Here is a 27,613-nt window from a genome sequence, read left to right as displayed (position 1 = left end):
TCTGCACTAGCGTGTCAAAATGTCACAAAGCTTTACCAACTAAAAACAGCATTAACAACAACACACCCGAGTCCTTTCAAATTTCCTATCATTCAATCAAGTTAAAGATTGAGAAACAATATTCACCCCTAATTATATAAAGCACTTATGAAGTAATTCAGGGCACTGCAGACACACACAGATACAGCCGAATCAATTAGCCTTAAGGATGAAGTGATCAAACGCAGGGATCAACAGGTGTCCCTTTAAATCAAAGGAGCTAGAAAGAGCCTGATGATTGGCTCCAACGGGTCACATGATCTGTCATTCCTCAGATGGGGCCTCAACCAAAGTTTCTGTCCATCCAGTTCATTTAAAACTAATATGGATGCATGTCATGAACAAAGAATATAAAAACACCTGGAAACACTAGAAACTGTTTGGTTGTTTTGTCTGTAGAGCATCACAGCTCACAATAAAGTAGGTTATTAACTCAAACTGTTTTTGATAATGAACCCAGCAAATGATGAAAACTGAGTTTTCATCATTTGCTGTGGTTGAACATGGCTAGGGTTGTGTGAAGCATCCTGTATCAATACAGTATATTCTGACTGACAGACAGACAGACGGTCATCATAGAGACTACATCCATCACTAATACAGTGGACATTTAGAGACATAAACACACACAGCTGATTAACTCACTGGATCTGCAGTCAGTTCGGGAAAAGTTTGCTGCTCCATGAAGACGAGTAATCCTCAGCGCTGCATGTGAGGGCTGCTTTGAGTTAACATTGTCATCAACTGTTGAATGCGTGTGTGAGAGAGAGGAGAGAGACCCGGGGCTGGTTTTCCAAATGCCCAAACGGATACAGAATGTCGCCGTCACCAGATTCCCCTTCGTTCTCGTGCGCTTTCTCTCTCTCTCATCCCTCCTCCTCTTCTTCCCTCTCTTCGTCTAACTTACCCCCTCCTCCCTCCTCTGCCTTTGCTGCTGCACCCACCCTCACATAATTTCTATTCCACCCACACTGCTGCCGGTTGACACACACTCGAGACGAATGTGTTGGCATTGCTGCAGAAGGACACCCCACATAAAATTAGCGCAAAGTTCAATTTATTCCCCTCAGAGCTCTTCTGTTATCTGCTTAATTTACCCCAACGTGTGTGGGGAGCAAAACCTGACAGTCTTGATGTTTGGAGGGGGTGCACGGTAAATAAGGAAAGAAGGGGAGGAGGAGGGGAGGACTGGATGTACTCAGCATTGATTTGCTCTGAAAGCTATCTGCAGGAAGGGTTGCGTGTTAAGAAGTAGCTGCATTCCTCAACATGCCTTGACACAGTGGAGGTACTCACCCCAACACTCACTGCCGTACATTGACACACCCCTGCTGCCTGCCCTCAATTTGGCCCAGGGGTGACAACGGAGAGAGGAGCACCAATCAAATACTCCAACTGTTGATGAATAACCAGTGATCAAGGGAGCCCCCCCCCCCCCCCCCCCCCCCCCCCCCTCATTGTCTAACAACAATCAGACTAAATGATTCACACCTTAGGTAGGTTAGGATAACAAAGTATTTTTGTTAGATAATCGCCATAATTACTCGTGACGCCCTGAAACAGTACAACTGCTTTGGTAGAATCCTAAAGGTCTAATGCTCTTTCCTTCAGATGTTGTCTGTTTTGAAAGGTCCACCACCCCCTCCTGTAACAAAGCCCCATACCATGATGCTACCACCTATGTATTCCACAGCTGGGATATGAAATGCATAGGTGGTAGCATCATGGAACGGCTGTGACTGCATGTTACTGCGCACATGGCGCCAAAAACACTTGAACTAACACCTGAAATAAGTATGGGCTACTTTAGAATAAATGAATTAATGCCATGCTTAACAGCAGGCATTAACTGAATTGAAACATATTTTAAAATATATTTTTGTTTTTATTAATGCCCTTAATGAAAGTCACAGTAAAAAAGACAGTCCTAATGATGCTGTTAGTTTGTGGGGTCTGTTAATACTGTATCATCATTACCGTTGGAGCAAAATGTTATTCCAACAGAAAGGCTTTGATAACGATAAATGAAACACCAAACACTTCATGTTGTAGTTCTATAACACCACAGGACATGTCTATGAAACCATAAGTCTTTGTTCCTGAGTCTATCCTCTAACTTTAATATTCTCCTTTTATTTGCCTTTAGAGTAAAGGCTTCTTCCTCTCTAATTGGCTGCTCAGCCCACTTATGTGTGGATCACTGTAGATGACACTGCGCTGTAATCTTAGGGTATATAACCTTCAGATTTGAAAGAAAATACTCTAATTATTCCAGCATTTAGCAGCTATAAATATTTTATGCAATACTAACTGCCCTAAAAGAGGAAATGCTGATCTGATTTATGTTTAGATTTCAAATTGTAAGCAGGTTTCAGCTGTGTGGATCTGATATGTGGATATTTTAAAATTTGTTTGGTGCAAAAATAAAATGGTTATATTTTGTAAGGAGGTAGCCCACTGTCTAAACAGGGAATACCATCACCACTTTGAAACACCTGATACATCATTTGGTATGGTATAGTACGGTATGGTATGGTATGGTATAGTACAGTATAGTACGGTATGTTTTTTTATGGTATGGTATGGTACGGTATGATATGATATAGTACGGTATAGTATGGTATAGTACAGTATAGTACGGTATGGTTTGTTATGGTATAGTATGGTACGGTATGATATGATATAGTACGGTATAGTATGGTATAGTACAGTATAGTACGGTATGGTTTGGTTTGGTATGGTATGGTATAGTACGGTATAGTATGGTATAGTACGGTATGGTTTGTTATGGTATGGTATGGTACGGTATGATATGATATAGTACGGTATAGTATGGTATAGTACAGTATAGTACGGTATGGTTTGGTATGGTATGGTATAGTATGGTATAGTATGGTATAGTACAGTATAGTACGGTATGGTTTGTTATGGTATGGTATGGTACGGTATGATATGATATAGTACGGTATAGTATGGTATAGTATGGTATAGTACAGTATAGTACGGTATGATTTGGTATGGTATGGTATGGTATAGTACGGTATAGTATGGTATAGTACAGTATAGTATGGTATGGTTTGGTATGGTACGGTATGATATGATATAGTACGGTATAGTATGGTATAGTACAGTATAGTACGGTATGGTTTGGTATGGTATGCTATAGTACAGTATAGTACGGTATGGTTTGTTTTGGTATGGTATGCTACGGTATGCTATGATATAGTACGGTATAGAATGGTATAGTACAGTATAGTACGGTATGGTTTGGTATGGTATGGTATAGTACCGTATGGTATGGTATGGTTTGGTATGGTATGGTACGGTATGATATAGTACGGTATAGTATGGTATAGTACGGTATGGTATGGTATGGTTTGGTACGGTATGGTACGGTATAGTATGGTATAGTACAGTATAGTATGGTATGGTTTGGTATGGTATAGTACGGTATGGTATGGTATGGTTTGGTACGGTATGGTACGGTATAGTATGGTATAGTACAGTATAGTATGGTATGGTTTGGTATGGTATAGTACGGTATGGTATGGTACGGTATGGTACGGTATAGTATGGTATAGTACGGTATAGTACAGTATAGTACGGTATGGTATGGTATGGCACGGTATGGTATGGAGCAAAACAAAAAAGTAGTGGCAGATAATTTTGTTTTAACGGTGAAGAATATCACGTTTTCAAGTGTTGCTCTTCATAATGTAAAACTTGTAGAACAAGTGAATAATAGCAGGTGATAGAGATGGGACGATTTATGAAAACCGTCCGAACAGTTCGGTTCGACTGTCTCGGTTCGATTCGCGTGTGTTTCGTTCGGTTCATGCGCTGCTCCTTTTTCTCATAGGCGAAGCGTTTACACTCCAGAGCAGAAGGTGGGGGTACAGCGACCAAAGCCAACCACCAGTAGTAAAAAAGAAGAAGAAGAAGCGAAGCAGCGTAGCCGGGTGTAGCAGGAAAAAATCAGTTGTTCTGGAGAATTGTGTGGGTATGGCGAGTGGGAAAGAACAGGAGTTGGAAGACACGCCTGCAGCACTTTATAGGTCTGCTGTATGGGACCGCTTTGCATTTAGAGTGACCTACGATGATGGCGGAAAGAAAGTTGTGGATAAAAGTGCAACAGTGTCCAAGCATTGTGCAACACGTTTTGTTTATGCTAACAGCAACACGACCAACATGTCATGCTAACCCCGAAATCCCTTATACTCCGTCAGCAACCCCCGCTCCGCCCCGCTGCGCTCCAGACCGCCTGCACAAAGCAAAGCCTACAGCCTCCACTGTGGCTCCCGTCCGCTCCCCTCTGAGTCCCTTGGAGATCGTAGAGAGCATGCGCGAGATGATTAAATTCAAAGCAGCATAACATACGGAAATGATCCAGGGTTTCCGCGGATCATTTAAAATAATTACAATCCATTATTTTTTGGGGGATTTTTTCATTAATTTCATAAATTTTTATGGGATTTCGGTGTAACAATCAACATATACCGAATCGAACCGAACACCGTGACCACGAAACCGTGAATCGAACCGAACCGTGGATTTTGTGAACCGTTCCATCCCTAGCAGGTTAATTATTGGAGTTGTCTGCTACAGTACAATAGTTAGCCTGCAGCTGGCTGCCCTGCAGACATGATGCTCATGGTTTGCCAACTGTACTTTTAAAACAGTGTTGCATATGATGAGTGGATTTAGTTTCTGCAGCTCTCTGTTATTTTTATTTATTATTTAACCAGAAATATTTCTTTCAAGTAATGTTGTTTATCCTCTACAAAGATGAAAGGTGAAACACTGGCAGCCAGCAGAAACAGATCACAGAGGGCCTGTAAAGCAATACTCTGGTAACGTTGGCACCCATTAAAAAAAGACTGAGCAGTAGAAAAATTATAAGACTTAATATTAGTAGTTGCTCTGTATTAAATACAAAGCATTATCACAAAAAGCTTAAAGGTGGAAACTTATTTTTTGATAGTTTCCTCAAAAAGCAGGCCTGTAAACACAACAACTTCATCAGAGCTAAATGAGAAAAAAACAAATATAAAAGTTTATATATATGTTTTTTTAAAGTGTGTATTGAAATAAAAATAGATCAAAATAAAGTTTGAGAGTGCGGCAGAGATATAAGACACACCTGAAAACAAGAGAGAAGCTTTAAAATGATGAGTAGCCTCTCAAAGGGCAGAGAAATGAAAAAAAGACGACTGTCAGGTGGTTAATTAGAGCAGTGATGTAAGATGTTGTTATTGGTTGGGCATTCCCAGCAATTCCTCGAAACAGAAAGGTTTTTTGTTTCCTTTGGGGGGGGGGGTTCTTGCCAACAGTTAAGTTAATTAGAATTAGGAAATATCAGTCGGTCGAGGATAGGACTCACTGAAGTCACATGTGGAGTTTGGCTAAAAGTTTAAGCACATTAGGAAATGCCTACAATGCTGGGAGTCCAATAAAAAGATGCAAAAGGTAAAGCGCATGTTGGAGCAGTTAGGCCATTACTGCTTTGCAGTAAAAAGGTCCTAGGTTCAATTTCTGGCCTGCGGTCTTTCTGCATTTTCTCCAGTGGATGTGTGCGTTCTCCCCCGCAAGCAAGCGGGAACATGAATACATGACTGTTAGGTCGACAGGTGGTTCTACACTGCTTACTATTAGTGTGTGTAAACATGATTGTGTTGTCCTGAAATGGATTAGCCGGGCCAGACGTCCATCTACATGATATATCAGTCTGGAAAGGAGCTGATAGAGCTCAGTTTCACAGGCAGAGCTGACAGAGTCAGTGGAAACGGGTTAGAACAAATCAGATAACTAAGGATGTGGAGCAAAATCCTCTTTTTTAAACTGAAAATTTTCAACAGCAGGCAGTTAAGGAGTTCTAACGTATATAATTAACATTCAGGGTATGATAGGCATCATAAAAATCATTGCTCTTTAGCGGCTACGATCTTGACTGTTATGGTTGGTCAGGGTAGTGATGGATTAGTGATTATTGTGAAAATACCCTGAGCTTTTTTCCTGTTTGGCTCAGGAAATTCAGAAGTCTGATGTAGAGATTGCAGCATCACCCGGGCAATCTGCATGGCCTCCGTAACTGTACTGAGACAACACCATGTCATCACCATGTTCATTGTGAACTCAGGGTTAAGAGCCCTAACATGATGTGATTGTGAATTTGTGTTATATAAATTAAACTGGTTTGATGTAAATGTGCAACAAGCAAAGCAAAAGGCAGTTTAAAATGTTTAAAATATTTTCTGTAATAGAAAAAAAAAAAAAAAACATTTAAACAGCAAATTCTCTTCGACAAATTAGGGCGTTTGCAGTTAGCTTCTAATCATACATTGCTCTCAGCTGGAGGGCAATAAAAACATTTAGAAATATTATATTTTTATGTGAAATTTCTAAAGGAAAAAGGAAAAGAATAACTAAAAATACGTTTTGGCAGAGCTTAACATTGCAAAAACCAGAGATCTGAAATTGGCAACAAAATTGTGATTGGTTCAACTTCAAGCTTTCCACTGATTAGCTACGTTTCAAGGCCTTAACCATTATCTTAGTGAACCCAAATCAGGTTTCTTCACAGAGACATATCAACTGTTTGCTGATGAACAATCCAAATTCCTTAAAACCAGACATGAATCAATCTTTAACTATATTCTTTGATAAACTTTGGGCTCTTCAAATATAACCTTCCATTTTTTTATATATAAACTGTCAATGTCTATTTTATAGTGACCAAATTATGGAATAATAAACACAACAACCTTTTACAACCCACAAAGCAGCATTTCAGTCCACAGAGATGCTACCAGGATTTATTTTCATGAAAATTAGATTTGAGCTCCACTGGAAACAAATTTCAGCTTCCTCCATCCATTAATCACTCTATGTCTGAAGAGCTACCAGACAAGCAGTCAGTTATAGCCAAGGATTAAACATCTGAATAAAACCCAACGCCTAATTTCATTTGCTAGCCTTAGTTGTGTGAAAATGTAACGTGTGGGACCAATTCGGTGCAAGCCCTATATCAAACACAAGCATGGTTTTAGTTTTCTATGTGTAGCGTTTCCCTTTAAGAAATGTCAGAAATATCAGACAAGCATAACAGTAAATACAGACTGTACTTTTCAAATAATGATTTTACTTTTTCTGTACAATGCAAAATAGAAATCCTCCAAATCCAACATGGATGTATTAAAAAGTAATTGTGCTCCATGGCTCATGGTTGTGCCTAACTTGGTGCCCAACTTCCTCTTTGCGAGCTGTTTTAATTCTGTCAGAGTTCAGGGCTCCAGAGCTTGATCAGCCTTTTTATTGGATATATGAATCGTTTTCTGACCCATTCACAGATCACTGCTATGACTGATTCGACTGATTGTCCCACTCCACAACACATGGTCAGACTATCCTCCTGGACTGCTGGGGGCATCAATTACAGCAAGATGTTAAGGTGCTAAAGCAGCAAAACAGGCCCAGACCATTAAACTATTACCAGCACATTAAAAATAAGACAATTAAATATATTGTCACTGTCATTTTTTTATATTTAATAATAAGGAAATTAAGGCATAGTTTGGTTCAGTCAAGTATAAGAAAGTTACATCTAAAATAAAAACCTAAGAATATACATACACATAAGAATCTTTATCATCATGACTGAACATTGTAACCTGTGTTTCCTATTCTGTGTCAGATGCCAATATTGTTCAGTGCAAGTCATCTTAATCCAGTTGTGTAGAAACATCAATGAGGATTTCATTTTCTGTAAATTCAGTTACACATACACATCTTCCTAAAACATCCCATTTTATTCCATCAATCCTCTGAATATATACAATGAACTGAACTCATTAGATGACAGGTTTTCTGTTCTGTGTTAGAACTCTCCTTTGAAGGCCACCTTTCAGCTGAATCTTAGACCCCGTCCACACGAAGTCAAACCCTGGCCTAAACGCACACATTTTTCACCAAACCAGCCTCTCATCCATACGAAGCCGGCGTTTCGGGGTCTGTAAACAATCTTTTTTTTATTAAGCCTTCAGAGTGGGAAGATTTTGAAACGCCGTTTTCGCGTTACCATCTTTAAGCTCTAACCGCATTTTATTCCTTACACGCATGCGTCATAGCGTCGCCTCTAAACACGCATGCGCGACACAGTATCACAACAACAATGGCGCCGTACTGTGTTGAATGGTTGCTGCTCATGCTACTCACCCTGCTGTCGGGCTTACAACAGAATCTTCTTCTTCTGGAATATCTCCAGGAAGAACAGAGCAAATCGACGACATAGTTCAGCACCTGAATTTGACTGAACCACGAAAATGGACCCGCAGGGCAACCATGTATAAATATTAGTGCGCATGCCCAACATTTCGTCGCCTATTTTTGCTTTGGCACCACAGCGCCACTTACAGGCCTGGCATACATTTTGCAGCGTTTTCATGCATTCGTGTGGACGATCACATTTATTTTACGTCTCCGTCTTTACGACAAACGTTCTGGAAAATATTAGTGTTTCGTGTTCGTTTTGACTTCGTGTGGACGGGGCCATAAACCCTGACCATAATGGAGGCAAATGAGACCTGTAGAGCTTCAAGTGCTTAAAGCTAACCTACTAGATTAAGGCCCCATCCACACGAAGTCAAAACGAACACAAAACGCTAATATTTTCCAGAACGTTTGTCGTAAAGAAGGAGACGTAAAATAAATGTGATCGTCCACACGAATGCATGAAAACACTGCAAAATGTATGCCAGGCCTGAAAGTGGCACTGTAGTGCCAAAGCAAAAATAGGCAACGAAATGTTGGGCATGCGCACTAATATTTATACATGGTTGCCCTGCGGGTCCATTTTCGTGGTTCAGTCAAATTCAGGTGCTGAACTATGTCGTCGATATTGCTCTGTTCTTCCTGGAGAGATTCTGTTGTAAGCCCGACAGCAGGGTGAGTAGCATGAGCAGCAACCATTCAACACAGTACGGCGCCATATTTGTTGTGATACTGTATCGCGCATGCGTGTTTAAGGCGACGCTATGACGCATGCGTGTAAGGAATAAAATGCGGTTAGAGCTTAAAGATGGAAAAGCGAAAACGGCGTTTCAAAATCTTCCCACTCTGAGGGCTTAATAAAAAAAAGATCGTTTACAGACCCCTGAAACGCCGGCTTCGTATGGATGAGAGGCTGGTTTGGTGAAAAATTTGTGCATTTAGGCCAGGGTTTGACTTCGTGTGGACGGGGCCTAAACGTTGGTCATGTATGAGGCAGGCAGGGCTCTTTCAGTAAGGTTTATTGTTTGTTTTATTTTTTTTACTTCTTTTGGTGAACAGTGATTCTAACTGTGGTTAACTGAGAAACGGCTTAGATCCCTTTCCACACTCATTAACGTGGTTTCTTATCTGTTCTTCCATTCCTTTATGTTAGTATATGATCTGTTGGTTGTTGAGATATTATTTCCTGCTTTATTGTCAAACAGGTTTCTTTTAGACACTTCTATAGCTCCACAGGTTTGGGTGCGGCTGGAAAAGCTGAATTCGGCTTGTACGATTACCACAGTTCATTTGTGTTTATTTATTATTTTTTAAAAGCATCTACTTGATCTATAACTTGTTTGAATACCTTAAACATTTTAATGTTAAAAAAAAAGCAAAGGAGGAGAAATCCATAAGGGAACAGAAATCTATTCACAGACGGGTTTGTGATGTAGGGGGAAATGTTGAAGAAAATTACTGGACAAGTTAAATGACAAAAGCTACCAGAAAAAAATAAACATCATGTAAGAATTAGCACTGATTAAATGTAGCCATAAATAGATGGCTGGCATGTAGATACACAGTAGTTCATGTTAAGCAGTGACACATATCTCAGCTTCACCATGACATCTAAAAGCTTCTAGATGTGTGCATTTATGCTGTGTGTACTTATATGCCAGTCTACATACTGTGTGCGCTTTTGTGTCAGCTCCTCACTAATGAGTTGAATGTCAACTTGTTGCTCATCAGAGCTCGTTGGAAGAGCGGGCCGACACTTAGAGCCCAATTACGCTCCACCACAAAGACCTCCTCCTTCAGAACACAATGCGCTCTCTGTTTGTGAATATGACAGCATGTGCAGCAAGAGAAAAAGGCCTAACAACCGGAAGGAAAGAGGTATAATAGAGGCGGCAGGCGGAGCCAAGATAAAGACCTGGACATGGGATGCTCTGGTGATGGAACGTCAACAATGAGAATCACGCAAAAAGTCTGCAGTTTAAAGGTTTAGTGAATAGAATAGAAAATCCATTTATTGTCCCACAAGGGGGAAATGTTGATGTTTTCAGCAGCAAAAAGATTATAGAATATAATGGAGGATGTTCTTTTTCAGGCTGCTCAGTGGCACAGTGGGTAGCACTGCTGCCTTGCAGCAAGAAGATTCTGGGTTCGGGGTCTTTCTGCATGGAGTTTGCATGTTCTCCCTGAGCATGCGTGGGTTCTCTCCGGGTACTCCAGCTTCCTCCCACAGTCCAAAAACATGACTGTTAGGTTAATTGACTTCTCTAAATTCTCCTTAGGTGTGAGAGTGTGCGTTGAATGGTTGTTTGTCCTGTTTGTCTCTGTGTTGCCCTGCGATGGACTGGCGACCTGTCCAGGGTGAATCCCATCTCTTGCCCGTAGACAGCTAGAGATAGGCACCAGCACACCTCACGACCCCACAAGCGTGTCAGATCATGGATGGATGTTCTTTTTCATCCATAATTTTTTCCGGGTGGATCATCGAAGTGGTCCTCCTAATTGTCAATCATTCTGGTGATATGTTTACGTAAGGCCGTCCTACGTTCTCATCCTTATTTTCCCTTACCGGTGGTGCGTCTGACATAGTGGAAAAATTGTGAGTCTTCTTTTGGGAAGTAAGCTTGCGTGAGCGATGCAAACAGCAACTTTATGGCAGAGCGTGCACAAGGAGAACCTTTAACTATGCAGAATTACTTTCATAAAAACTGAGAACGAAACAAAAGGATTAAAATAATAGCCTAGTAAACTAGCCCCACCCGCCAGCGGCCAATATCATTTTTGCCTGTAAGTTGGTCTAGCCTCGATCAATGCTCCTGGCCCTAGAACTGGCGGACCAATCACAACACAGAGATGTGTTTGGAATTTCTGAACGCAAAGCAGGCAGGGTTTTGAGGGCGGGAAGACAAAGTTGTGAAACGCTGGAGAAAGCACAACAAGCAAGATGGCTACAACTATTGACCAGTTGTCATTTGAATCAGCTTTGGAATCCGTTTTTGGAAGGATTAGACTTGGGGTTTTTGTTGAAACTTGAGCAGGAAGAGGCTCTACTCTCATTCATTTTTAAGAAGGACGTATTCGCCGATTTACCGACAGGCTGTTTGTTTACACTCCTCCACCAGCTTTCTGTCGCACTTACTACGTCACAGTCAGTTGCGCTCATCTGTCAGAGCGTTGGCCAAAAGCTACAGACATGGTTTGAAAAACAACGGGTTGGTCTCATCGACAATCTTCCGATGTCTCATTCATCGGAAGGGCTTTTATTACATTTAATGCAAGCATCATGTCAGCCTCTGTCGGAGCACAGAGACAGTTTTATTCCTCCATACTTGAGCTGACAAAGCTCATCCAATAACTTCCTGTCATTGTCCTGTCAGGTCAGGATGCACCGCCTGTTGTTCAGGCAGAATCTTTTTCAGCAATCATCAAAGGAGGATTCCTAGAACTTTGTGACAGGCTTCTTTAATCTGACAAAGTCTAAATGTATGAAGTTTATTCAAAGTTACCAGCAAAAAATAGAACTTAGCAACTTTGAGTTTTCAAACAAACAAGAAAACATCAATTTAAGCCTTTTATCTCATGTTTTGCTTCCTGTTGCAAAAAGAAAGAATGAGAAAAATGCATAGAGGGAAAAAACTGTCACTAGTGAAGCAACGGTGGTGTGTTTTTGCGCTGTGTCCTCCCAGGGTGCCCCAGTCACCACTAAACAGCGGAAACATTTAACTGTGATTTCTATCTCAAAGCCTCTGTTATGAAAAGAGCCTTAGACAGTAAGACTCTCCCTCTAACGTAAACACACAGACGACTCTTCACAGCAGTAACACTTCAGTTTATGCTTTTAGTTACGAGTAGGATTTTTGCAATTTGTATTTGGAACAAATGAAATAAAAACTAGGAGTATCTAATGGTGTATCTGTTCGCCCAAGTTTTAAAACACACAGGCTGAATTTTGACTTCATGAAAAAAACCTCTAAATAAGCATATTGTTGGGCAAAACTCATGGTTCTCAAATGACTTCACTCCAGGTCATTTCTTGGAGCTAAAAGAACGGCAGAGGAACCGTTCCTGGGACAATGGAGCCATGTTACACTCGGCCAAGCTGCACAAGTGATCCGGTTCAAGTCAGGTAATTCAGTAGGCCAAATAATTTATTACGATGCCATTAAAACAGTTGGGAACATATTGCACAGACGGGAGAAACAACAACCAACGGCTGCAAGTAGAGGCTTCAGAATAGAATCCAATCTGTATATATGGACTGGCCATAATATGAGGTACAGCTAGCTCAGACCAGGTTCAGGTAACATTTTGCTTTAGTTCTTTGAGGCATAAAGCAAAGAGGCCGGGAGTTTAGGGGTGTGATTAGAAGCATCAGTTTGTCTCAGAGAGTATGTATAAAGTAATGAGAAGACATTGCCATGCTTCATTGGTGTAGGAGGGAAATAAGCTTTTAATCTAAGAACAATAACCGTCACTGAAAAATGGAAAAGCCCAACATTATATCCTACTGGAGGATTAGTTTTCAAAAAGTTGGCAACCAGCTTGAAAGATCAGCAACCAGATGGAGGGATATTCTGTCACAAAAAAGCAACGCTGAGTTGTTGTTGTTTTTTTTATAAGATAATGTTATGTGTGATAGTAATGGTTTCCATGCTGTTTCTATGTTATTATTTATTTCCTGCCAAAGAAATAAAACCACAGTGCAGTAAGTACGAGTGCAAGAGTTACTCACCTCCAAGTCGTCCAGGGAGCGAGCCATGCTGAGGCGCTTGGAGCGCCCAAAAGAGCGTCTGGCTGAAGAGCGCTGGGGTAGAGGAGGGAATCCCATCGTCAAACCGCGGAACCGACCACCCTGAGGTCAATAAGGGATAACATTAGGTTCAGCTGCTGTGCTCCAACAAAGGTCTTACTAAACACCTGTTTGCCACTTAGTGAGAAACCATTGAAGTAGGCTAATTAATAAGAATCTACAGGTTCTGACTGTAGGTTCTTTTCCTCTTCTTCTCTGCTCAAAGACGGTCCTAAACTCAAGGAACCAGTAAGATAAATAGTTGAACAGGATCCTGTGTGCTCTGAATGTAACTTCAGAGTTGTTGTTGTTTTTTTGTATACTCTAACTAGAAAATTATGTAGAACTCGTGTGTTGTGTTTTATATCACCAGTTCATATTCACCCAAAACATGGGCTCTTGTAAACATGTATGTCTGTGAATTTTTTTATTTACAGCATCCCTGCCTGTTTTTAAAAGGTGACTACAGCGATTTAAGATGCAGAGGCTGATAAAGATCAAAAATTTATATATGTACTTTGGAAAACAAATTGTTTTGGAAGGTTTTCTTGGCACTGCCTGTACGGTAGCACAGTTGGTAGCACCGATGCCTTCCACCAAGAAGGCACTGGGTTGGATTCCTTGAGTCCACATGTTGCATGTTCTTCCAATGCATGCATGGGTTCTCTCTGGGTACTCCGGGTTCCTCCCACAGTCCAAGAACATGACAGCAGTAATAATGGTAATAATAATAATTAGTAAAAGCATTATTAACTTCTTTTTAAGGGTTCCTGAAAAATTACAGTAAAAAAAAAAAAAACTTCAAAGAAAATCCAACCCATCTAATATGAGGTACAGTAGAATCTTTTTTTGTTTTTTCACCACACATCTCTTTAGAGAAGATTTAGATGAAACACAGTTCAAAGAAATTGAACACCTTCTTCTTTAGTTAGATCTTTAGTTGCCTCTAGCTCGCTTTGAGATCTCGTCACAGTTCATCTTTACATTGTTTGGTTTTCTTTTAGAATTTTTAAAGACAACGTGAGCAATGAAGAGTGTTACACTCACCTGGCCATTAAAGAGGACTTTCAACTCATTCATGTTAATGTCTCAAATTACAAATAACTTACAAACTTAAGTATGACTACAGGCAGTGAAAATACAACAAATAGGGAAAACTGACTTATAACTTCTTCTAAGAGAACTAAGCTTTAAAGAGCTGGGAAAACACCTAGAAATGTGTCTGGGACTGTATGTTTTCCTAATTGGAGCACATTTTATCCCCTACATACTACATTCCACATGGTATAAGCATGCATGTACAGTCCTGTTGTTCTCCAACTGTTACATCAATCTCACGGTCCTAATGCAAAGATTACAAAAAACCTGCATAATTACCATGACATAGTCTAAAACAAAATCCAGAAATCAAAATATTTGGTTTTTTAACTATTTATTTGTATAATACAGCCTAGATTATATCTCTCACAGTGGAAATGCACCTACAATGACAATTTTAGACATGATTACTTAGTGGGAGAACTTGTAAAATAGCAGTGTGTTCAAATACGTATTTTCCTCACTCTATATGCACCATCTCTGTCACATGGTTTGGTATTTGGAGATACCAACTAATGACGGAGAGCAGCAGGTTAGAAAAACATTAAAACTTTATGATGTTTGCAGACGTGCTGCCATGGAAAAGTGCTAATTGGAGTAAGACTCCAACATCCCTGCAGCGAGACACTGCCAGAAACCTCAGAGCATCACATCAGTCACATGGATGACCCAAAGCAAATTGAAAATGACGTCATCTCACTGAGGACTGACTGCTGCAAATAAATCACAGTAGACGGCGATTCATCAGCGGTCGCTCTGACAGCTGCTGCATTTCCACAAACAAACTGAACTACGTCTGACTGTAGACGGCAGCATTCTAGACCGGACCCCAGGTCATAGAGGGAGACAGGTAATTAAACGACGCCGACAGGTTTGAGAGGACAGACGCGAGCTGAATCAGACCGCTTGTTTAGAAAGGCTGTTGCTGCGTTTCATCAGGCAGTTGCAGCGGTGTTGCCTGGATACAGAGTCAACTCTACGTCCGTGCATTCCCTCATACGTCCAGATAATAAAGATTCAAACAGCTGATTAAATGTGTAGGCACTACACTCCCTAACTTACTAACATATGACCTTTTTTTTAACCCCATTAGTAGTGCTGAACGTGAGGAAGGAAGCCAAAGACATTTTATGGAGAAACACAAATTGGGAAAGAACTGGTAAAGAGGAGGCTGTTCTTGGTGTTTTTATGGAAAAATAAAGCAGGAAAAATTAAAATCTCTTATCTGTGAGACTTATCCTCAACATTAAAACACACTGATAAACACATAATCAACAATACATTAAAAAATCCTTCATAACAACACATCTCTTCATATAATAAAGATTCACAAACAGAAAACTAAAACTAAATCAATGCAGCAGGCTGGGTTAATAAAAGCAGATATGTATTTTAACTAAGAATGCATCTGACCAAAAAGATGTATATATTATTTATCCATCCAGAAACTTTCAGACAAGTAAGCCAAAGCTTTTACATAAAAACATTAAGACACAACTTTGTTACAAGTGAAATTAACTCAAACTTTAACTCTGCACCTTCTTTAGGTATCACCATATTTCAGAGGTAATGAAAGCAGGGAAAATTGAATGAGCAGGACGCCTAGAGAGAGAAGTGAGACAGTGCCACCAAGTGTTAAACAAGGAGCAAACATCACCTGTTAATAGGTAGACATTTTTAGTTGTCTAACATTAATAACTAATACAGTGGAGCAAAGCCACTGAGGGAGGAAGCTTTCATGCTCCTGATACTAATTGTGAGATCTTTACCAGTCCATAACACCTTCAACGTTCATCTTCCCGAATGTCATTCTCTGCCCTGCTTTGGCATTGTTCCTACTTCCTCTGATTGTCCCTAGAGGGTCCCAGGAACCTCTCAGCCAATCAGCTTCAAGATTAAAAACATCTGCTTCCTCCAGTTTTAAGGGAGACTGGCTGCAGCGTTTGTCCTGCATTCAGCTCGAAGCAGAGGCTGTTTTCATTTATAAAGGTAGGATTAATGGAAATAATATATTCTTTACAATTAGAAAACATCTTTCTTAGACTTTACAGTAAATACAGTAAATGTGAGTCACAAGCAGAGGAGAGTAGTGATAGATCATATTTCTACTTTAGTAAGACTAAACAAGTATTTTGTAACTGATCTAATTATTAACCATGATCATAACAACAAACATTAGAGTATTTTACAAAAATGATGTAAAATTGGACAAAATATTCAGTGATATGCACATTCTGGTGTTTCAAAGAATGAGATGGAGATAAACATATAACATGCCATAATTATACAATAAAATATTGAAACAGAATTAAGACTGTTCAAAATACATATTTTTAGATATAAAACATTAATAGTCAAAGTATGTAGAACAGGTTAAATTCTAGTGTACTGTTTACTGTACTCTCACTCAGGTGACTCAGCAGATGGAAATTACAGTTTAACCAAACAAACAAAAATAAGTGTGTCTCTTAATGGTGCTTATTTGTTTAAGCTTGTTTTCATTAAGTGAAGTTACTCATAATGGATGGAGCAGCAAAAAAATTGACTCAAGTAAGAGTAGAGCTAACTTAACATATTTTTGCTCAAGAAGAAGTAAAAAGTACAACGCTGTAAAACTACTGTAAAAGTAACTGAGTAAGTGTATTTAAAAAAATATCTAATATCTGATCATCTCTAAAAATAAACATCCTATAATTCTTCTCATTTCAGAGGCGGGATTAGGAGCCCTGCCTCTAACCTAACTCTCCCTACCGCTGCACACTGCTGGGCAGCTGGCTGAAAGAAGGCTGCTCCAGTTTTCCATCACTAAGGGGCCAGAAACATGATCCCGTATTTCCACTTCAAAATGATGCACAGAGCCAAGGGGCAGCGATACAACAAGCTCGACAAGGCATGGATATTATGGTGATGATGCAGTTGGTGGAGTTTAGGCAACGTGTCTGTAAACCAGCCGTCTGCAGGCTGGCTACCATCGCAGACACTACAATTATACCCACATAATATCACTTTAATATTTTCTATACTGTTTCTGTGATAGAATAAAGGCTATAAAGATCATAGCCAGCAAAACCTTTAATAGATGTCACAGACAGCACTATGACAATAACAATCTACTTATCAGTCAGTAAATTAGACTATGTCAGATGTTTTTGTATAATTACTGAGAATCCTTTATATATTTTTGTAAAGGTTTTCTGAGTGAATCCCATAACAAACCAACCCATTACTATTCTGAAGCATACAGGCATGTATTATAACACAATGCCAAGATCTAAAACCAACAGCAGTGATGGCTGCTTCCCTTCTAGAAAAGGTTTAGGGTCATTTTTTTAATCATCTATTCTAGAGGCTCTGATTCTGTAGTAACGGATTATCTACAAACAGGTGGATCTTTTCCAGATGGGGGGTGATTTCCTCCAAGTTTTCCTCGAGCTCAGATATTGTGGTGCCATCGTGTGTTTTTTTTGTTGTTTATTTTTTTTACATAGAGAGCTCTAAAAGTTAAAGTTTGGGCCTCAGAAAGAAGATACCTGTTAAAAGTTCCTATTTGTGCTTAGACAGAGAACGCTTTATTGTTAAGGGTGAACTTCTGTGCATATCAAGCTGTTACACAGTATGTTTAGTTTGAGAATACACCACAGCTGAAGGTTAGACGAAAATATTTCATGAAAGAACACAACAAACTCAAACACAGTGGCAGATGGGTTAGGGTATTCCAGTGGCTGGAAACCCAAACCTCAAAGTGTTTCAGCGGTAAGAGTGAGAAAGCTCTGCATAAAGACCTGCTACAGCTGAGAATAAGATAAAGAAGAAAAGGCCTGAAGAAAAATGCTAATGCTGTGACAAAAAGAAAGAGAATACCCTGAACATAAAACACTACAGTAGAGTGGATTAGAGAAAAACATCTAACAGTTTATTATTTTAGTCAAGAACCTGTGGATGGATTGTCAAAATGTTCCTCATGTGCTTTAGTCAAAGTGGATAGTTGGGTTTTTATTTTTGCTTTCTTGGTATAAACATTATATAAACAATATATGTGGAAATTAATCACCTGCATTTACAGAATTTCAAAATTCCCCAAACTGCGAGGAATCTGCTCCTTTGTGGAAGACAGGTGGTTTTCGGCTGACGGCAGATGTCCGCTTAGTGCATAATACATGATCTGATACTGGAGCAGAGAGGATAAATAACCCATCCGTGCATTTTATCAAGTCTAAGGAATCAGCCTGTTTCATTTGCTCAGTGTTATCAGTGTTTGTAAATGTTGGCTCTTTCTAACTGAGAAGTTTTAACGTCTAAGGAGGAAGGGTGTATGGGTTTTGGAGCCGCATGCTGTAAACATTAGACCTTGACGAGAGGACTCAAAATGCAGGGTGAGCACACATGGATTTATAGCCTCAATAATCTGTAACCTTGAACGCTCTCTAGTCAAAGTAAATTTCCAAACCAGGAATATGTGATGTGGGGGAGCAGCCTGTGACCAAGCTTTCTCATCTCCCAGTCACTTCTAACACCACTCTCTCACAGTCCCAAACAGAGCAGGACATTTGTGCTCTATTCAGAGCCTTTAGCTGAAACTTCCGAACAACATATGAGCAGGAATAAAAAGTGATCGAAGTTGCATTTGTTTAACTGACTTTGTTAAAAACGTACCTTTTTCTCTACCTCCTTGGAGTTTGCCTCTCGTTTTTTTTCTCTTTCAGCTTTCCTCGCTCTGTTACGCTCCCGGTCTCCGAACAGCTTCTTAGCCCACTCATCTTTCTGGGCGGTGAGCCGGTTGCTGTGTGGGTGTGAGGGAAGAGGAGGAGGAGGCTGACTGACCCCAGGTGGATGCATGTGGTCCCCTGGGGCCAGTGGGGCCCGGTAGCGGTCGGCAGGGATCTTATTCATAGGTGGGGGCAGGGTGCTGCAGTTGGCTGAGGACCATCCGTCGGTGGACTCGGCGTAGGACTCCTGATCGCTGCTCAGACCCTGGAAGTGGCTGTGGTGGTGGTGTTGCTGACGCCAGTCTCTCAGCACATGGACTGGCAGCCACCTCTGAGGTTCCACCCCTCCTCCAGCCCCTCTCCTGTCTCCTCCCACCATGGCTCCTCCCAGCTTCCCCGCTGAGTAGTGGTGCGGGTTGAGTCCTCGTGAGAGTCTGCTCGGCAGGTCAGGGTGAGCCAGAGGGAGAGGGTGAGGGAGCTCTGCAAGGTGCGCATCATGAAGGTAGTGACCATTTCTGAGCATCGGAGGAGGAGGAGGGGGCGGAGGGGGCGGGTGAGAGGCAGCAGCTCCCAGGATGGGGCTCCAGGCCTGCTGGGATGAAGGCGGGCTGTCCCAGTGACGTGCTCCAGACATGTGGGTGTGACTGGGAGGCCCTCCCAGGTCGACCAAAAGAACTCTGTTGCTCTTCTCCTCGGGTAAAAAGTTTCCGATTCCGCTATCGCTGTTGCTGCTGGTGCTGTGGTTCTGTTGGGCGTCGTTGTCTGGGTCGTGGAAAGCGCGGGCCCGAACCCCCTCAATATTATCTCCCATATCTCGGTAGAGGACGGAGACGAACTGGAGCAGAGGCTGGGAACTGGGGGGGAACTCCAGGCAGCCGCCTGTGTCTGGATCAGGAGTACACTCAAAGCCGAACCTTCTGGCTACCCCCATGTGGACCTGTCCGTGCAACAGAAACAACAATGATGCCATTTAGGAGAGTATTTATGCTCCCACACACAGCCTGTGAATTAAATGCATTTCTTCTTAGAGTATGTGATGAAGAGCAATAAGAATAAAAATTCAAGCTATGAAAAATAATGTATAATAATCATGTTTCACAAAAAACAATCAAAATACAACAAACTAAATGCTTCCAGCTGGTGGTATCACACTATTTGATTAGTTATAAGATCACATCTAAAAATAAAAAGTGATGAGCTGAAGTCACTCTGAGCTATAGAAGCATAACAAGAGGATTAATAAAAAAAAGATTTTCTAAAAAACACAAAAAAATATATGCAATTAGTTGATTTTATTGATTAATCACCCAGCCCTAATTCTGCTGCAGACAATTGCCTTAAAAAATCACCTAATTATATCAAACTAGTCCACCCGGGGTCACATGATCTGTCAGTAAAATCCCACTAATCAGGAAGTCCTCATGGACTGAACACCACCAAGCATTAAACCATGAACACCAAGGAGCTCTCTAAACTAGACATTAATGTAAGAGTGAGGTCATCTTTGATTTAGCACAATTTAAACATGGTACCAGAAAAAACTGACCCCCAGACCAAACCAGGCCAGGTGGGCATTAATTAGAGAGGGAGCACAGAGACAAAAGAGAGCAGCAGGTATGTTTTTAGTTGGTCAAAAAGTGTTTTGGTGACTCTTAAAATGAATGGAGGGAGAAGTTCTCGTCAGATGAGACTAAAGTTGAGCTTTTAAGTCACCAAGGAAAAGGCTTGTCACCAAGACATTACCATCGTCACTGTGAAACATGGTAGCGGCAGCAGCATACTGTGGCAATGGTTTTCAGCAGCAGGGACTGGGAAACTGGTCATAGTCAAGGGGAAATGGGTGTTGCTAAATACAGGGAAGTTCTTGAGAAAAAAATAACCACAAGTCTGGTTGTAAATTGGGGCTGGGAGGATAAGTTAGACATTAGCTACGTTTACATGCGCAAAATTTCCCCAATCCGACCAAACCTTGGTTGATCGGAAATTCAAAATCTCCGTTTACATGGACACTAAATGAAATGGTCCGATCATGACGTGTGTATACATGTACCAAGCGTTGGATCAGATTAAATCTTTTAAGCATGCGCAGAACTTCCTGCCAAACTTGGCAGTTCTGTCTGCGTCTGGTTTTTGGGAGGCCTGACAAACGATGCGCTCGGAGCGAGCGGAAAGAAAAAAGGAGAGAGGAGGAAAAAAAGCGCTTGGCAGCGAAATGTACGAGAGAAAATGTAGAGAATGAGCGATTGAACCGGCGTGGGAGAGCGAGTGGGCTGTGGAGAGAGAAAAGAGGAAGAGGAGGAGGATAAATTCCTGCTTCCTGCAGCTTTAAATGAACTTGAGTGTATAAGTCGGCGTTCCTAGACTCCCCCCGCCATGATGTTCACAGCGAGAGCGAGAGCGACCGGTGGTTTCCTGTTGTTGACAAGGCGGAAAAACGTCACGCTGACGTCGCACACATGCGCAGTGAAGATTATTTTACTCTTAAGATCCGAATGGGTGTTTACATGGACGCCAATTGGAATGGCGATCAGCAAAAACCACCTCTCTCTTTCGGAATTAAATTTAGATCCGATCGGACCGAATCGGATTAGAATCTTCAGTCTGACATGTTTACATGAAACATTTTTGATCTGATCAGGCCTTCAATCCGATTAGTTGTGTCCATGTAAACGTAGCTAATGACCTAAAGAGTTCTGCTATAGCAACTATAGTGATTTAAAAGGAAAACGTTTAAATGTGTTTGATTGACCTAAAAAAATTTTAGACTTTAATTGAAATGAGAATCTATGGATACACTTGAGGATCGTTGTTCACAAGTCAAACACATCAAACATGAAGCAGATGGAAGTTTCCCTGAAGTAAGGGCAAAAATCCAAGATGAGGATTCAGCTAAGGCTTCTTTGCCATAGATCTGGCAAACCTCATAGAGGCAAATTCAAAATAACCCGGAAAAAATTTCAAACTTTATGGATCACAGAGATGATTTCTGGGGTCTTGAAATCTACTGTAAGACCAAAATTTGTATTTGTTTCTTAGAGAACTAAGTCTAGTCCTCCTAATATAAGAGTTAGTAGCAAACAGCAAGCCGCTGGTAGAAAGTTGCCATTAGAGGAAAAACTTGTTTGTTCCAATCATATGTTAAGGAAAAGAGACCTCTGGTCATAGGGGAACGAAATTAAACCTTTTTTTTCCAATTACTTAGGTTGGGCTTACCTGGTGATGACATAGTTCCGGGTCCACAATGAACACATGGCACGAGGTCCTCAGACACCCCTCTTCGTCCCGCCCGTTGCTGAAGTAACGGCCGTTGTGGTCGTCTGTGGCTTGCATGGTCACCAGTCCGAAGAAGCGACGATCGTCGGGACAGCAGGCGCTAAAGGCTAGTTTCTCTGCAGGATAGGTGGCCAGAACCTGACCTCTGTCGCTGCACAGGAGCACGCTGTCATGCAGGACCTGTTCAGATCAAACCGATGCAACTTACTACCTCATAGACTATAAGGTTTCCACATGTAGAAAGTATAGTTAGGTAAGTGCATGCTTCAATTAATCCTTTTGTTTTGGTGTTGATACAAATGGAAGTTAATGTTTGATCTAGGCTACATTTATTCAATAAGATTATGGTTAAAGGCCCTGTTACACATTAATCTTGGTGCTGATTGACTGGCTTAATTACTCATTTCATTCACCTGTCCAATTCTGCCCGGTTTCTCATTACCCTTATCTAATCCACCTGCTACTGCCTCTATTTAAGCTGCTTTCATCCAGTCATCAGGGCCAGATTATTTCACTGAAGCGAGTAAAGAGATTATTCTCCAGCCTGTGGTAAGAGTGTTTTTAGCGTACCTTAGTGTTTCTGATTTCCTTGTCTGTCTCTCAACCTCTGAGCCTGCCTGTTCCTGTTCTGTTTGCCTGACCTGGATTCGGACTCCTGCTTGCTCTCCGGGGCTGCAGCATCTGGAACACTCTGAGCGACGACGCCGCATCTTGTTGGCAGCCCACCACCTGGATCCTAACTTGTTCTTTGGGCACGGACTGAACGGTTAAGGCAAAGTGTCCTGCCTTAGGTGTCCTAGCAGCTGTTACCACAGATCTGTTTGTATTAAATCAACACTTTTTGAGTAATTCCACTGTCTTGCCTCGAATACTGGGTCCTTTGTTCTAAGCCGTGACAATCTGGTTCAAACTGGCATCTAATAAGCTTTTAATCACAGTCCACAAAAATTCAGAAACTCTTAAGTCAGTAAATCCAGAAACGTAATGTTAACCCAGCTTTTTTCCAATCCAAAAGCAGTTTTATTTGGTATCATTATTGGAACACCCTGCACTCGCTGCATTTCAACCATCTACCTGGTAAATTGAGCTACAGTTACTGGAGTTGGATATAGCTCTCCATCTGTTCATTTGTCTACAATGTTCAATGTATTACAGCTAGAAATTAAACATACCCCAAACCTGATTCTACCACCTCAGTGTTAGTTGGTTTGAAAAGCTCATGTTGACTCCTCTAAACAGCTCAGTCTTTATCTCTCCTGATAGTAAAAATGTTCTGTACACGGCATCTGACTTTTCAAAGTATGCAGCTTTAAATCAAGGTTGGTCAACCCTGAAGGTGTCAACTTTTGAGCATTTTCTCTTGGTCGGTATTCTCAAGCCTCATCCTGGATATTTCTGCAAGTGAACAGTTTATGGTGGGGCTGGAAATATTCAATATTCAATTAAATATTTGGAGGACTATGCTTATAAGGCGGAGTCTGATTCATGAAACCTAGCAGCTAAAGAAGAAGAGCTGTCAGGGAATTCCAAAGGGCTTGATGATGGAAAAGCAAAAGTGTTTGGTTTCTCTAGGATGTGTTCAGGGTCTAGCGACTAAATAGCAACGGTAGCTCAGTAATTTTACTTATTTTTTCTAACATAGCAGCAGCCTTAAAAATAACTGTTTAAAAGTGTTTAAAGTAACAAGAAGCATCAAGTGAACCTTCATGAGGACCAGTGAATGAATCTTTTGCTCCGCCCTCAGGCGCCTCATGCTCCCTCTGATGGCTTGCAGACTGTCGTTCTCCAGGTTGGTGCCTGTTGAGGCGAGCTCTATGGAGCCCAGGTACCCCACGATCATCCCCACGTTGAGGATTTCCTCACTGGGCTCCAGACCAAAGTCAGCACCCTCTCCTACATCCATGTCTTGCTCTTCATGATGGTGAAGGTGGAGGTGACGGAAGTTGGACTCCAGGAAGACGGAGTCATCATTCAGCACCTGGGCCATCTCCTCCTCGGAGAGGAGGTTGGGGTTGCTCTGGGAACAGGAGGCGTTCCGGTACGGATGGAACTCTGGATCAGACAGCCGACGCGGCTTTGAGGAGAGGCTGACCCCAGGTCTGTCCTTGTCGGAGCTGCTGGACGAGTGGCTGGAGTTTTCAAAGATCATGTTAAAGATCCCTCCAGATTGAAGCTCTGCCACCACCTTCTCTGCTCTGTTGATGCCAAGCTGTTTGGAATCCACTCTGGGTTTGTACCAGCCTCCTTTAGTTCCACAGCCCGACCGGCCGTTATTGCTGTTGCTTGCACCATTGCTGTAAAAAACGTCCAGCTCATCATCGCTGGAGCAGGAATCCAGGTAAGCCGGCCCCATAGCATTGCTGCTGTGGTGTCGACCTCCAGCAGCGCGCTGAGGGTGGCGTCTGTGGCGCTCTGCCTCAGCAATGACAAGCTTCAGAACCCCAGAGCAGCGTCCGATCAGTTTGACCACATCTTCATGCGAAGCCTTGGAGACGTTGATGTCATTGACTGAGAGAATGCAGTCTCCTGAGCGCAGTCCCACATAGTCTGCAGGACTTCCTTTAAGGATGCAGCTGAGGACACAAGGCCCTTGGCCTGTCAGTGTGAAGCCATACCCTGTTCTTCCTCTTGCAACCTCTACCGCCTGAATACAACCGTACTGGACAGTGGCAGACAGTTGCGAGGGCTGAGGAAAGATCAAGCCACTTCCTGCACAGGGGCGTCTCTTGGACGCCGAATCCATTTGCCTGGACATTGTGCCAGGAAACCTTTTCTTGTCCATCAAACGGATGGTTTCAGTTGATCATTTTACGCTCTGGGTTGGAGGCATGTCCGACATCTGTCTCAGCTGGCCTGCTTCCAAAAGATGAGCAGCAGCTCAGAATGCAGCACATAGGTGAGAAGAAGACTTCAAGGTTTAACACAACCCTGTGAGGGATCCCATCACGGTGTCAGTCCTTCTTTCTGCCAAAAGACACCTGAGGCAGAACATGAGAAAGCAGTCACTTTATCAGGATCATTTAAAGCTGTTCAAGTTTATTTCACACATAATCAATGAAACCATCATCAAAGAGTAACTTTATTTAAGTGATCCCATTCAAAAATGGAAATTTTGCATTTAATTTTGCGGCTTCTGATGATAATGACCTAATGTTTTTAGGATGATTAAAACATTGTCTGAAAACCAAGACAAATGTATATCTAGTGTATAAACGTTGAAATATGCCATCTTAACTGCAGGCAGTTCTGATGATTTCCACATGATAAGCAACAAGACACTGCTCACAGAGCTGTATGATAGAAATTGTATCAAGGCGATAAGGGGAAGGAAAAGAACAGCAGTAAAGATGGACATGAAACAGAGTTACACAAACTACAAAGTTAATTTAAATCAAGTTCTAGAAGAAGAGTACATAAGAGGTCCAGTTTGAAGTATCCCCAGGCAGTTGTGATCTGAGGAGCCATGTCATGTGCTGTGTTGGTTCACTGTGTGAAGACAGAGCAATTCAATTCAGTTCAATTTCAATTCAGTTTATTTCTATAGCGCCAATTTACATCACATGTTATCTCAAGGCCCTTTACAGTTCACCAGATCATACAGTCAAATTGATTTAAAGTTTTCTATCTAAGGAAAACCAGTTGATTGCATCGACTCATTGACTTGAGAGCAATCCCTCACACTAAGCATGCTTGTAGCGACAGTGGAGAGGAAAAACTCCCTTTTAACAGGAAGGAACCTCCAGCAGAACCAGGCTCAGTGTGAGCGACCATCTACTGAGGCCGACTGGGGTTCAAGGAGACAGAAGCAGAGATACAAAAAGCAGCTGTAAAAGGCTTACTGATTTTATTTACCCACAGGATTTGGCACCTGTATGACTGCGGTGTTGGTGTAATTGAAACAGGATAATAATCATGTTGCAAAAGCAAGTCCCAGTTTACTGGTGATTGCTCATTATGAACAGTAGATGAATGCACCTTTCAGCAGGCCAACACCTGGGTACCAATATCCTTGATTAAGGTGGTCCTATGTTACCTCTCTCATTTTCTGACAGACTTTTTTGTTTCCTTTTTCTTACCTACAAGCCACAATCAATAAATGTGTGTTTTTGATTAATTTTTTTTGTTTTTTTTTAACCAACTTAGTCCAGATTTAGATTCATTTTCCTGTAATCACAAACAGTGTGTCCTCATGTTTACCTCCAATAGGTGGGACAGGTGAGAGGTGGTGCTGCAGGTACACCTATAAGGACATATCTGAGTTCTGTAACGATTTAATGTCAATATTTGTTTTATTTTTCTTTGCTCATGTTTAACTGTCTCAACTTAAACTATTGGACTTTTTTGTAAAAGGAATCCATGTTCATAATTGACATGTTTACATTGACGTTCGCTTCGTTAGGTGAGCATGCTAGTAGAGTTAGCCATGGCTGTTAGCTGTTCCAGACGGCATGCAATCAAAATCGCCGACTTTAACCTGTCACGGCTGCATGTTTGCAATCAGTTTAGGTCCGTTTCACAAAGTTTCCTCCTTTCAGTTAAGTCCCCTGTCGTGGCGTTCACACACCCGTGCTACAGCTTGAGGCCCCGCCTCTTTTTGTTCCACATCTTTGGAATGTCGGTCTGTTACCTTAGCAACGGAACTATACACAGACCCGTTCTGCTCTCTCATTGGTTCTCCCCGCTGTCTGTCAACGGGTCGCGCTGATAAAACTGACCAAGAAGTTAGCCTGAGAAATCACAAGTAAAACTTCTAACGGTAACGGATTCCACAGGTGTCAGTAAGCGCCGCGAGCCTCAAACTGCAGAAGCTGCCATTTTTAAAAAAAGCAAAACGTTTCTAATTAAAGTAGTGAGGGAGGGAAACTATGTTTACAACGACTTTATAGCTGGCTAAAAAAAAAAGGAAAAAAAAAAGAAAGACGTCCGAGTTGGGATGGCCAAGTTAAAGATGTGGACGCAGGTTCCTTTTTCTTTCCTGGTAAATGTGTTTGCAGCAACGGGTTCACTCATGCGGAGATTTGAAACAGGACTTACGTGCGTGTCCAGCGGTGATGCTGCTCAGAGACATCCCATAGTTCTGTCGCTAAGCTATGTTAGGTAAACTCTGAGGCGATGGGTAAACAAAAGAAAAAGACTGCACCATCTGGCGAAGGAGGAGGAGGATTGGGAGGAGGTGTGTTTAGAGTGGGCAGCAGGGAAAAGGGCGTGCAGACGTGGTGGGACCCCCTGACTGAAGCACAGGCTTTTAGTTTAGGAGGCTTTATCATGTCCAGTATGGAAGCAAATCGTTACCATATTTCAAATGAAAAATCATTTCCAGAAATGCTTTTTCATTTTAAGAATGTGGAGGCATTTTTTGACTCATAAATGAAATTAGTAATCAATAAACCTGTTTGCATTTTCTTCTTTAACACTGCTCATCCTTTTACTTAATTAAAATGAAAAA

General features: G+C 41.5%; 1 protein-coding gene across 4 annotated transcripts in view; it reads right to left on the bottom strand.

The window, feature by feature from the left end:
- rgs12b (regulator of G protein signaling 12b) overlaps window positions 1–27,354 on the bottom strand; it is a 76,242-nt gene extending 48,888 nt beyond the window's left edge. For all 4 annotated transcript variants that reach the window (XM_038307291.1, XM_038307292.1, XM_038307293.1 and 1 more), the window contains exons 1-5: window positions 27,202–27,354; window positions 23,870–25,145; window positions 22,108–22,347; window positions 18,842–19,831; window positions 13,034–13,153 (exon numbers count right to left, since the gene is read on the bottom strand). In XM_038307291.1, coding sequence (XP_038163219.1) covers window positions 13,034–13,153; window positions 18,842–19,831; window positions 22,108–22,347; window positions 23,870–24,949 — 2,430 coding nt within the window. In that variant the 5' untranslated portion in view covers window positions 24,950–25,145; window positions 27,202–27,354. The remainder of the gene's footprint in view (window positions 1–13,033; window positions 13,154–18,841; window positions 19,832–22,107; window positions 22,348–23,869; window positions 25,146–27,201) is intronic.
- Window positions 27,355–27,613: the final 259 nt, after the last annotated feature.

The sequence above is a fragment of the Cyprinodon tularosa genome, unplaced genomic scaffold, assembly GCF_016077235.1.
Source record: "Cyprinodon tularosa strain WSP-4 unplaced genomic scaffold, ASM1607723v1 ctg607, whole genome shotgun sequence".
In the NCBI taxonomy this organism is placed as follows: Eukaryota; Metazoa; Chordata; class Actinopteri; order Cyprinodontiformes; family Cyprinodontidae; genus Cyprinodon; species Cyprinodon tularosa.
The sequence above is the reverse complement of the archived record's forward strand: the minus strand, read 5'-3'. Positions and strand labels throughout refer to the sequence as shown.